Source organism: Protopterus annectens, chromosome 10.part0 (genome assembly GCF_019279795.1).
Source record: "Protopterus annectens isolate FY-2018-M chromosome 10.part0, PAN1.0, whole genome shotgun sequence".
Lineage (NCBI taxonomy): Eukaryota > Metazoa > Chordata > Ceratodontiformes > Protopteridae > Protopterus > Protopterus annectens.
Window position 1 is genome coordinate 1,386,623,733 of NC_056744.1, and position 13,651 is coordinate 1,386,637,383.

The window sequence follows — 13,651 nt, forward strand, 5'->3', positions numbered from 1 at the left end:
AATTTATGCAGCTATACTTAAACATATTAAAAAAGTAAATTATCTTTAAGTATGCCAAGCATCTAGCCTTTAACCTCCTGCATAGACAGACTTTATTTGAAAAGTCCTAAAGATATAAAGTTTAATTATGTGGGGTACTTTTGCTGAGCCTTTTCTTCAGCCTGCTGCAGAAACACTTGGAATTCCTGGCATAGTTCTGCACTTACCAGCAGGTTTGCTTTTAATCACTAGGTTATTAGGCTCAACACCAGACATTGCTTCATTTCATTCAGTGAAAGGAAAATGCCTCCTGCAGACTCCAACAGGCATTCTTTTGCCCAGAATTCCTCAACCACACATGCATGCAAACTGTTGAAAGTATCTGATATTATGTAAAGGTTAACCAGTTTGGCACATCCATTCATTCCTCTTTGTTAAGGCAAATTTAACTATAGCATACATTATAATGCATTTTCTCTTCCTTCAGAAGTTATTTACTGCAGAGAGCTTTTCTTTACAGATGTTGGATGTATAAACTACCTTTTATGTGTAAATAGATGTATTTTCTTTTTCAAAACAAAAGTCTTTAAGATTGTTTCCTTGTATTTTATACTCAGGAAGGATATACCAGAGTGCAAACACTTTAAAGGAATAGTAAAGGTAATGTTAACTCATCAAATGTAATACACAGCAATACCATTAAAAATCACACATGTGGAGAAATGCTACCTTTTTAAGCGTCGCACTGAGAAGGCAGAACAGTGATATCAGAATGTGTCTATCTATACCAGGATGTCTTGAAAGATAAAAATAAATTCAAAAAATGTCATGTGCAAAGGTATAATATGAACTGCAGGTACAGGTTTTTCTTGAAACTGTTGCAGTGTACCTAACAAGAAAGAAGTTCAGTTACTTGACTGTTGTATTGTTTTTATCTACAGATGCTCTCACTCTTTTATTTTGCACAAAAGGTAGAATAGGATATAACATATCTTAAAATCTGACATGTAAAGCTACACCATATTAAGTCTGCAAAACTAATAATGTCTTGAATGCAAATATTATGAAAGACAAACTCAAGTACAGTTCCTGCAGTGTAAAACAATCTTGTTTGATATCCAGAATATGTTTCTATGGCTTATACATTTAATGTGAATGTTTATAGCTCTGAGTTGAGGAAACAAAATACTTTCAAAATAAGATATATGTAAATAAAGCTAGGGGGTCATAAATATCATTTATTGATATCAAATAAATATTATTTTATTCATACAGTATAAAATTAGCATTTAACAATTTATTCCAGTATTACACTTCATTTTCACATAAAAAGCTACATTTCATAAATAAACACTCAGTTATAAAACAACTGATTCTGTTTGCAGTTACACAATAGCTGGCAAATTCTAGCTGCCACATATGAACACTTCAAATGTGTCCATACAATGAGGGAACATGACTTCTAGCAAATCTGGTAGATACTGAAAGAGCCAGAAGAGAGTTTTTACTGCATATTTTTGTCCATGGTGATATCTTAAAACAAACACATACTTCAGATTTACAAGTTGTAACAAATATAAAATGTACAAAGCAGAAGCTCATATGGTAAAGTTCACAACTTCAAAGCATAGATGGCTAAGTTTTCTAACAGCCATTCTGTAATACAAACAGAAGACAATATATTATAAAAGTTGAGCTCCCATAAGAAGCTATTATATAATTTCACTCCAGTATTATGAAGCTTTTAATAATGATTTTATAAACACTGTTGTGTTAATGTTCAATTCCACATTGCCCTCTGCACTTCAGCTGAGTTGCTGTAATTTAAAGGACATTGTACACCAAAATCTTTCCATCTTTGCTTGCAATTTCTGTTTTAGCATAGCCTTCACACTCAGATCAGTCTGAAAATGTGTGAATGTCATTATTTAGCTTGTAGAAAGGATAGGCATCATTCGAATGAGGGCAATTGTAGTGACATCTGCAGGAATGAATCATCATTACATTCTTTGTGAAGGTTTCTCCATCCTCACATTGGAATCGGACCTTGACAGTTCTACTCTGCTGAGGTGTGCAGCATCTGTCATCAACACAGGTTCCGCAGTATTTAGGCCGGTAGTGCTTTATGCTGGTACATCCTGCATATTTAAATTTCACTGCTTCCTTTGACTTTTTAGCTTTTGTGCACTTCTTTCCTTTCTGCAACAATAAAAATTAATAAAGTACTTTATTTACTGGATGTATATTATCAAAAAGATACTCTAAGAACTATACACAGTCTCCTTCAAGTTAGAGAAAAAAATCTCAAGTTTCCTCAGGATATAAAACCATGAACTGCAGCTACCCCGTAGTAAAACGACATACAATGCACAGTAAGGTTGCCACCTTTTCAAATGGCCAAAGTGGGACATTTTCAGTACAAACATCAGATTTTACAGGCCAACACATACCCACGGTCAGTATAAAGGATAGAACTTAACTTTTTTGCCTAAATAAAAGCTTATTCTTGTAACATTTTAGTTGCTTATTCTGTTTCTTATAACATTTAGGTATTTTAGATACAGAATAACTGTTTTATGCAACTATTACATAAAATATAGGAAATAATTTTGTCCTAAAATCTCAGGACATTTGCCATTTTTAAATTTTTGTCAGGACACAACTGCCCAAAGAGGGACTATCCCTCCTAAAGTAGGACAGGTGGTAACCCAATGCACAGGTTATGAGTGACTGGCTATCATATTTCAGATTTCTGTAGCCTCTGTAAGTTTATTCTTGCGTCAAAACCATTTTCTTTCATTACTGACTCAGTGAATTGCAAATACACCAGTTTATTGACTGCCACTTTATACATTTTTAGCATTATTCCGCACACACACGCACACATGCACATGCACACACACACACACACACACACACACACACACACACACACACACACACACACAGGCACATGCACTCAGACACACACATGGCACTTGTACAGAACTGAAAGCAGTAAGTAGAAAACAGATGTTATATTAAGAGTAACCAGGCCGTGTATTGTTCAGCAGCACTACTTGTAGTCACACAGCAAAGCATTATGGGTATGTTCACTTTAGTGTAGTTCATGCTTACAAGACTTCAGCATAATGTGGATGGTGAACACCTGTTGACGTATACCCATAGCATTTTGTTCTGAAAGATGTTATTTAAGGATATATGAGACACCAAGGGTGCCAAAAGGGTGGGGTAGGGTTTGGGGGAAATAAAGCCCTCGTGGTGCTTCTTTATGAGGTCAGTACATAAATATTTGTTGTTCTGGAGGTCAGAGTGTAAATAAGTTGTAAACCACTAGGCCTGTACATCATTGGCAGTACTGCTTGTAGTCTTTTCTTTTTTACTTATTAGCGGGAGTTGGTTTATTTGAACAAGAACAATGCTTGGCCTAATGATGTCTATTCAGACTGGGATGCACTGAAAGTCTTGACAATTTGAGAATGTTGGTGCATTAGATTTCCTCAGCTTCATCACAAAAGCAATTAAAAAGTAAAGTGATACGAGAAACCATGGTATTCTAAAGAAAGAATATTAGATATACAAAGAAATAAAAATAAAAAAGAATACACAAGTGCAAGAAAGCAGTAGTATGTGTAGTCAGTAAAACATTACTGCTAACTGAGGAAGTGACAGAAGACAGGGGCCAGACACTTCTTAGCTGTCCTCCCAGTTCTTGTATTTTGTCTGTAAACGAGTCTGAACTTTTAAACCAAAGCATAACTGTTTTTAACCTGATCTATTGCAGTGAGAGAATTATGTGACTATCTCAAATTAACTTGTAAAAGATGATCTTAGTTGGGAAAGACCTGGCAACAATCAAAGCTGGGTAATGACTTCCTTTCACCAGAATAAAAGTATTGCAATATTTCCAAACTTTTAAAGCTCTTCTACATCCTTAATTTAATAAAAATAAAAGATACTTGGGTGGCACAGTAGCATGATAACTACAGCTGCTACTTCTGATACAGGGTTATGGTTCAATCCTGGTTTCCACGTACTTTATGGGTAGTGTTGGTATGTTTCGAGATGGAGCTTCTGGTGCTCTTTGTTACCTTTCCAGAAACATGGGTTATAGGTTTTCTGCCTACACTAACCCACAAAAACAGTTCTCATGTTTTGGATCACATACCTTGTAGCCTGTAGTGGGTCTTTGACACATCTCAGTTAATGAAATGAAATAAAACATGCTGGACAGGGTATGATGGGCAACTTAGGGAGCTAAAAGGTCAATGTCTGAAATACCTCAGAGCTGTCTTTACATAACACATCTGCATCCTGATTAGGCTTTCATACCACCAGAAAAGAAAAGAAATCACATCTTTAACTCAGCTTAAGTTTTAAAGTTTAGAAGTTTAGTGGTGTTTCTTACCTTTGATGGAGAATATGACATCTGCCCACATGGTCGAACTTCACAGATTCTTGTTTCTTTAATTAGCTTGCAGTCAGGATTGTCATTGGTTACTCTGGTTGAAATACCAGTTCCACAAGTTTTACTGCATTGAGACCACGATGTTGTCTGAACAATGCACTTAGGAATCTCAGACCAGTGATCCTCAGTTTGGACTCTGTAAGCTGTTAAGTAAGAAGGCATTTTGTTAATTTATTAGTTTCATATTATGAAACAGTGCACTGTATTTCAATTACATCTGGTATTTGTTTTTTGCAGTGTGTGTGTGTGTGTGTGTGTGTGTGTGTGTGTGTGTGTGTGTGTGTGCGTGTGTGTGCGTGTGTGTGTGTGTACGCGTGCGCGCGCCCCCCACACACACACACACACACACACACACACACACGCGCGCACACACACACACACACACACACACACACACACACACACACACTTGCAAAAAATATAGTGTTTTATTTAGTTATTCAGATATTTCTTGCCTTTGTCTAACAAAAAAAGCAAACAAAGAAGAGCCAAAGAAGAAGAATAAGAAAAAAAACCCAGACATAACTTACCAGGTAGCATTTTCAATCCATCTGTTGTTCTAATCAGTTCATTTCTATTAGTCAGTTCATCTTCTTTGGAATCGTAATCAAATTCTTTCTTTAGCATGGTTTCCAACAAATCTATACGATCCTTTCTTTCATCACAGACCCATTCTTCACAGCACTGGCCAGGGACTTTTATCAGCCTTGGGTTTGGACAGCCCAAATTAGGTAAATGCAGTTCTTGGGGGCATAGTGGAAGGCATCCTAATGCCCCATCAATACAAGTGCACTGGTGTTTACAATTTGGCTGGAAGCTTTCACCATTTTGATAGATTCTGCTGTTATACTCACAAGGCTGTCCTTCTGATTTTGCTAAAATAAATAAATAAATGGATAAATAAATGAAGTAAAAAGTCTCCTTTTACATTAATATTAAAACATCATTCTAAGGACTTGTGGACTTTAAATGAAGTTTCCCAAACTGTACAGAACAGCAGAACTTAACAGTAAGATACTAGAAAATCACTTTTCCTTATGTACTTTTAGTTTACCCCAGACAGTCTGAATTACATTCCATATTGCTGAACTCATGCACTTTGCTGCCAAGTTAAGATCAGCCAGGCAGAACCATACATGGCTTAAAAGAGTCTAAATAACAAAGCAATCATTTTCAGAAGATTCTTAACAATTCAGCATCTTACCTCTGCAGATCCCCCGGACAGACCTAAAGCTGGCACCGAAGTTACATTCCAGACCTTTTGCGTGATCGCAGGGCTCCATTTTACTGCAATCTTCATTTAATTGTCTAGCACACATTTTGCAACACCCACAACCATCCAAAACCAAATTTACACCGATAGGACATCTAGGAGTTTCTTGTGCACATCGGCATTCTGAAGGACAACTAGATATTGCCTATAAAAACATAATAAGAGAAAAAATGCCACTAAATAAATGAAATAAGTAAGACTTTAACAAGTTATATATAACTTCATTTTTTCTGTCATTTATACTTTTTTGCCTAAAATACTAACACTTTATCATGAGATACACATAATAAAATAGATATTTGTTTATTAAATATATTTCCCTTAAGTTTAATTCAGAACCTGTACACTGCTTAAGACAATGAAAAAACATACATTTTAGCAGACCAGTTAGTGAACAGAAAAGTCTCAAAAACCACAGATAGACAAGTTGCCTTACCATATGGAAGTATCCAAGGAATGCAAGTAGAAAGCAGAAAGAAGTCATTATCATTGTACTCTTAAACTGTCTTTGCAAGTGAGAGACGCCAACTTTGTAAATGCCTGCAGTTCGTGTAACTCCTTTAGAAGTTATATATTTCTAAATCTGAGCAGCTGACTCTTTTCTTCGCTGACTGGTTTAGAGTCCCAGTAATTTCCCCAGGCCTTCTAGTCTTCCAAATAGTACTAAGAAGCGCAGAGTGTGGAAGCAGCTCAGAGCTCTTTCTTATATAGTGTAAAGCCTTGCTGCTAGACCCGGCCCCCTTCTACATCTCTCCCAGGCAATCCTTCTGGGAGGCTTTGGCATGTGCACCATACCTAATTAGTAACACTGTCTGCAAACTTCTGAGCAGTGGTGCTGTAACATGGAAATCCTGGAGAACGGATTGCAGGGCTAAGATCTGTAGTAGCCTCTTGACATTTAAAAATATCATGAACCTGAAATGTAGTGCGATGGTGTGTTTTGATAAGCTAAACTGTTTATTTATTTCTCATTCAAAATAACCATTGTATGAATAAAGAACCTGATCTGTAGTGTCAGTGTCACATTTAGCTTCATTGAATTACAGGCAAGTAAATGTTGCACAAAGCTGTTGGTAACCACAATGTTAATACCAATAAACAAGAAGAACTGAATATCACTTGAAACAAATGATGTGAACACAACTTATTTTAACATACTTCAAAAATTATGGAATGCCAGAGTATAGAATAACCTTTGTGCATTGTTTTTCTACTCAGACATACTGTATTGGAGTTTACTCTGTATTCTGTAGATACCCTAAAGTACAGACATTAGACAAAGTTGTTAAGCTGTCAGCTTGTAGTGATCAGTCTCCCACAACATTGCCATGATACACCTTGTAAATGGTGTCACTCTACACTGTATTGTCTAGCATTATGGTGACTTCTGCTGTTGCCACTATGACTACATGTCTCTAACAAACTCTGCCATCTTGATCAGCTATTATAAGTACACATATACAATGAATACAGAACCGAGGAGCTTTAAAATTCTGCTTACTTTGCCTTATGTGAAATACAGACAGGTGCATCTGTACTGACTTTGGAAGCACCATCTGAACCCTGAAGAGTTTGTGTAGTATTGTCAAACTAGGTCTTTACTCATCATGAGCATGGGGTCTGCACACATTTAGTTGTTCATGCATGTGTCTTTGTGCACGTGTGCGAGTGTGCGCGTGTGCGCGCGCGCGCGCGTGTGTGTGTGTGTGTGTGTGTGTGTGTGTGTGTGTGTGTGTGTGTGTAAGCATGCACTGGAACAGCATTCTCCTTTACTTCATAGTGATTCTCCAGAGGGAAACATCTGACTTTCTTGTCTCACTGACCACTGCGATCAGTCCACAAGGATTAGTCAGATGCAGACTTGTAGACAGATGCCAATAAGGGTCACTCCTTTAGATCCCTGGAAATATGGTCGACTATTTTAAATGATGCCCAGGTATATCATCTGTAGGCTGCTTCTACTCATTGCCACAATCTGACATTCTGCCTACCTTTTAGAGGGAAATCATCAAATATGTTACTGGGGAATTCGCTATGACATGAGACTACTGCTTGTCTCGCTATGAGATGATTCAGTCTGGCATTACCGTGATACAAAGATCTAACTAGCACACTATGAGATGAGATGATAAAGTATGTTGTTATCTGGATCTGAAGATCTGTTTAGTGTTAAAATACAGAAGGAAACGTCTCTCAACCTCTAAGCATAAAAAATATGGACAAAGCCAAAAATAACGAGGGGCAAAGACCCAAATCATGAAGGGATTATTGCTCTTACAAACTTATTATTTAGTGACATCAGTCCTCAAAGATTTGCCAGAAAAAAACACAAAATTTATGAAAACTAGACCAAAAATATGAAGCAAAAATCTGAATGTTCTGCATAAATCTGAAGTAATGGAGATTAAGTAATCCTGAACACTGAAGAATGTATTGGCATTTGGAGAGGAGAAGAAGAAATGAAAATATAAGCAAGGGACTGTCGTATGCAGTAAGGCAAGGAAAGGCTTCATCTTAAATTCTATTGAGTTTTTGTTACTAAAATGGAATAGGCTGGTTGCATAAACCCCAGGTTTATTTTACAGATGGGGTGGGTATTCATGGGTCTACTTCAGTTAGTTGAACTCCCTAATCATCAAACACCTATTCATCGATCCCTTTTTGTCAAAGTTATACTTCAGCAAATGGATTTTTCATAGAAACTTTTCCCAAGGATAAACACTGGTAGGCCACCATCTGGAATTTGCCCTTTTCCCCACTGTAGTGTGATCTTGAACTTGGTATATTTAGTTATGGGGTGAGTGTGGGGCACAGCCCCCCACCTGGGTAGATTTTAAATGTTACAATTTTTTTTGACAGTTGCTAGGTTGGCCTAACGTTGGTTATCCCTGGGAAACGTTTTGATGAAAAGTCCATTTGCTGATGTGTAATTTCAACAAAAAGGGGCCAACGAACAGGTTTTCTATGATTAGTGAGTTCAACTAACTGATATGGACCTAAGTATTCACCTGGCCTCAGCTATTTTATTAGGATGAGATGATGCAAAGGTCAGATGCTGCAGGAGACCACTGAAGCTGTCTACGGCTGTGGAGGAGACCTGCTCCCAAAGAAAGTTGAATTTGGCTTTAAGGCTGCAGCTGTCTGGCTCCATCTGAAGTTGTATTTTAGACAAATAGCATATGGCCAACCAACCTAGGCTTGTGCTTCACAGTGAAGATGTTGGAAAACTGAATCAAATTCCCAAGAAATAGTGTTGAATAGAACTCATCACTATGATTCAGGGGCATGTGGCACACGTTCTGTCAATAGTTTCATATAAAAACCAAAGAATAAAAAAGGGGAGCACTAGTCCAAAAATGTACAAACTCCAAAAACAGTGGATTATGTGAAGCAGCACAACACACCCATAACTTAAATAATCTCCAAAGATTTTATTAACACAAAACAAATTAAATTCACAGCATTTTCATCCAACAAATATCAGACTTCATCAGATAAACAACGAACTCAACACAGTACCTCTATATATATATATATATATATATATATATATATATATACACACACACACACACACACACACACACACACACACACGCACACGCACACGCACACGCACACGCACACACACACACCCTACCAATTAAACAATAAAGGAATTAATGTCAGTAATCTTTTTTTAAAAGGGAAGGAACACACTGGAAAGGGCTGGCAGGAAAGCACATAACCAAATGATAAATCCAACTCCTTTATTATATAAAAGTAAGCGCTTTCATCTCCTAGTTAAATGTAGGAAGAGACTTCATCAGACAAAACAAGTTAAAACAATAGCCATTTAAATATAAAAAAAGGTAGCAATAGTAACAGCCCCCAGATGACATAATTTACTATTTTTTTATAAATTAACATATCAACCCTGTATAAAGCAACAATGTAGTCTAAAAACTTCAAATTCAGCTTGTATCCTACCATGGTTAATATGACCAGCAAATAAATGAGAGAATTGCATACACATATAAATATATAAATAAATCAGTAAATAAATCAATAATTATTCACTAATTCATAAAATTCATATAAATAAATAAATAAATACTCCTAATAGACACATTTATCAAACCATATTAAAATATTAGTGCATTATGCTCGTGACCATCATGTATATCCCTTAGATGTTCACCTATTCTTTTCTTTAACATACGCTCAGTTTTCCCTATGTAAAAACATGAGCAGGAAGTGCATAATGCACAATAAACTACTCTCTCAGTATTACAAGAATATTTACCATGAATTTGGATATTCATACCATTAATTTTTACCATATAAACTTCAAGAATATTATTACAAAACTTACATCTCCTACATTTGTGTATGTACACCTTATTATGGTTACATTTGTTATGGTAAAACATATTTTTCAAACAGTAACCTTTCTTATATACACAAATTTGGTCTTCACCAAGAATGTTAACCATATCTTTATCATTACATATAAATTCCCAGTTTTTATTTAATATATTCCTAATAGTATAAGTATCCCTGTTAAAAGTAGTTAAAAAGCTATTTGAATAGTCTATATTTCTCTCTACAATATGTATATTTGTGGGATTATCAGGACTAAACTGGGATACATCCATAGTTATTACATTCTCACCAAATTCACTTCCCCCTATCCTTCTACCTTTTAATATGGGGGCGAAATGACCACTCTGTCTTTTATGTATAACTTCTTCCATAACCTTATCAATCAACATAATAGGATAACATCTTTTAATGAACATCTGTTTTAAAACATTACATTCTTCTAAGAATGCAATCTATTCAGTTGTCATACGGGCTGCCCGGACAAACTGCCCCTTAATGACTGCCCACTTCTGATGGAATGGGTGGCAACTGTTAAAATGAAGAAAACTGTTTGAATATGTGTTCTTACAATATATTTTAGCCTTAAAACCTCCTGATGCTTTATCTTTCATCAGCATGACGTCCAAATACGAAATGCTTTCAGTACCAATTGAATGTGTAAATTTTAAAAATGTGGTTGTACCATTAATAAAGGCAAGAAATTATCAATCAAGTCCTTTGGTCCTTCCCACATAATAAAAATATCATCCAAATAATGGACATAACTTTTCCAGAATGAGAAAAATTGTGATGAGAACAGATATTGTTTCTCCCATTCAAGCATTACAATGTTCGCATAAAGACCACCACATGCTGAACCCATTGCAATACCTTAATTCTGCAAATAATATTCTTTTTCAAATAAAATAAAATTATTCTTTAACACAGTGTCCTTCATTTGCTCATATAAATTCACTTTATCTTGTTCAATGCCCTTCCTGTAAAGGTACTCACAAAACCATTGTAAACCTATGTCATGGGGTATCACACTATATAAATTTATAACATCAATTGTAATAAATATATAATTTTCATTATATACAATAGTGTCTATTGTTTTTTAAAAAAAACATGAATCTATACAAGTATTCAGTTCATCCCAGACATATTTGCTCAATGTTTTATCTAAATATTTAGCCAAGGGATGAGTTATGGAGCCCCGAGCATCCCCTATAGGTCTCATCGGTGGTTGATGAATATCTTTGTGGATTTTTGGGGCTCCAAAAATAGTTGGAATTACTGGATATTCTATAGTCAAATAATGCAATTCATTGATAGATATCAAACCGTCTATAAACATATCCCGAATATATCCCTTTATATTTCTATATGCTCCATTAATTTCGTTCAGGGAACTCTTGATGTAGGTATTAGTATTCAGAATATCCAGCATCTTATTATTATAATCCGTCTTATTCATAATAACCACTCCATCCCCCTTGTCTGGTTTCATAATCCTAACACCATTATTTTCAATTAAAAAAACAAGTTTGAATTCTTCATCTTGATTTAAGTTAGCATACACTCTATTTAAACCAACCTAATTCTTACTAACTTTGTTGAGCTCTCGTAAGGCAAGCTCACAAACTCTTTCAAACAATGACAATTTAGGGTGGATAGGCAGATTAAAAATGCTGGAAATTTAAATGGGTCAGATAACAATTTTGCATTATTGAACATGATATTAAAATTCAACTTTCTGACATACTGCTTCAAATCCATCAAAATGTTCTCCAGGTTCATAGATTTATCTGGTACAAATGTAAAACCTTTTTGCAAAAATGTCACACATAGTTACATTAAGGCACAATTCAGAATAACTATATACTTTAAAATCTTTTTCAGAATTGAAATTCAATATTAATGGGGGTAGAGTATGACCTCTGTCATTGTCAATAATGTCCAAATTCATGACGAAAGAGGTAACCATACTCATCTTCCCCACCAAGCATTCCTGTTCACCCCTCTGTTGTTGTTCCCTTCTCCCCTTCCCCCTTTGGAAATTGTTGCACTGTCCCTTCTGTTGTTGTTGGGGTCTCTGCTGGTTCATGAGGCGCTCTGAGTGCCTTAGAGGAGGATATTGACACTCGTCTAAAAAATCATTGTCAAAACTATCCAACTCTGTTACATCATTACCAGCTCTGGCCCCATTAACATATTGGTCATCACTCCTTTTAGTATGATGCCAAACTTGTGACGAAGGGGGTTGGGGGTAAGCTATGTTGTCTGCATACTCCTTTTCATCCCTGGCTAATTTTGTAATTTTCTTATTCTTGATGGTAAGCATTTGTTCATCAATGATCCGAAAAATACGGCAATATTCAGATTTGTTGTTCGAAAATGTAGGATTCTGAATTATTAATTTATCTAATGATGTAACCTCAGCATTCAAAGAATCTGTTAGTTTATTATTATTTTCTATCACCATTTGCATATATTCAAATCCAAATCTATCGAACAGTCTCAATAAGTCTTTATGAAAATCAGAACCAGAAACTAGTCCTGCAGGAAAACGCTACATGCAAAGATCTTTTGATACTGTTCTTTGCTTTAAACATTCATTAAAAAACAAGTTGTCCATTTGAAGCCCTTTAATTTTAAATAAATATCGATCTAATTCATTAAGCCTGCCTTGCAAACTAGTGCTAGTAGTTCTCACTTTATTCAAAAGCACAGCGTCATTCTTTAACCACTCAGATAACATAGGTGTATTAAAACCAGTATTACTGTCAATAACAGCGGGAAAAGCAGTCCCATTTACCTCATTGGGCCTTCTCTCCACTCTCAAAAATGGTGTAGAGGCAGTATAAAGCAACACCTGACCTTCCGTTCTATTAATCATAGGTCCTTGCACTCCCATACTACATGTAGACATGGAAGCACTAGGTGTAGCAAGGATAGACATCTGGGATAGAGTAGATTGTTCCAAACGGTCAATTCGACCCATTACTTGTTGTATAAGCACAGTCAAATCCCCAAGCATTGCATTTTCATGCCCACTTGCTTAGGAATTATCCATGGATAGAGCACTGTCAGACTCCAACTCCATATCAAAAACTAGTAGCCACGAAGTGTAAACAAACCAAAACTCAAAGAACACACTTGAAAGGGCTGGCAAGAAAGCATGTAACCAAACGATAAATCCAATTTCTTTATTATATAAAAGTAAGCGCTTTTGTCTCCTAGTTAAATGTAGCAAGACACTTCATCAGACAAAACAAGTTAAAACAATAGCCATTTAAATGTAAAAAAAAAAAAGGTAGCAATAGTAACAACCCCCAGATGACATCATTTCCTATTTCTTCATAAATTAACATATCAACCCTGTTTAAAGCAACAATGTAGTCTAGAAACTTCAAATTCAGCTTGTATCCTACCATGGTTAATATGACCAGCAAATAAATTACATAATTGCATACACATATAAATATATAAACAAATCAGAAATCTTGCCTTTATTAATGGTGCAACCACATTTTTAAAATGTACACATTCAATTGGTACTGATAGAATTTCATATTTGGGCA

At 35.7% G+C, this 13,651-nt stretch overlaps 1 protein-coding gene across 1 annotated transcript; it reads right to left on the reverse strand.

Annotated features, from left to right (window-relative positions):
- Positions 1-1,204: 1,204 nt before the first annotated feature.
- Positions 1,205-6,405, reverse strand: CCN1 (cellular communication network factor 1). Its single transcript, XM_044086025.1, has 5 exons — positions 6,157-6,405; positions 5,652-5,865; positions 4,978-5,322; positions 4,388-4,590; positions 1,205-2,178 (listed from the first exon to the last, which is right to left on the reverse strand). Exons 1-5 carry the CDS (start codon positions 6,208-6,210, stop codon positions 1,879-1,881), a joined length of 1,116 nt encoding a protein of 371 aa, XP_043941960.1. The 5' UTR covers positions 6,211-6,405; the 3' UTR covers positions 1,205-1,878.
- Positions 6,406-13,651: the final 7,246 nt, after the last annotated feature.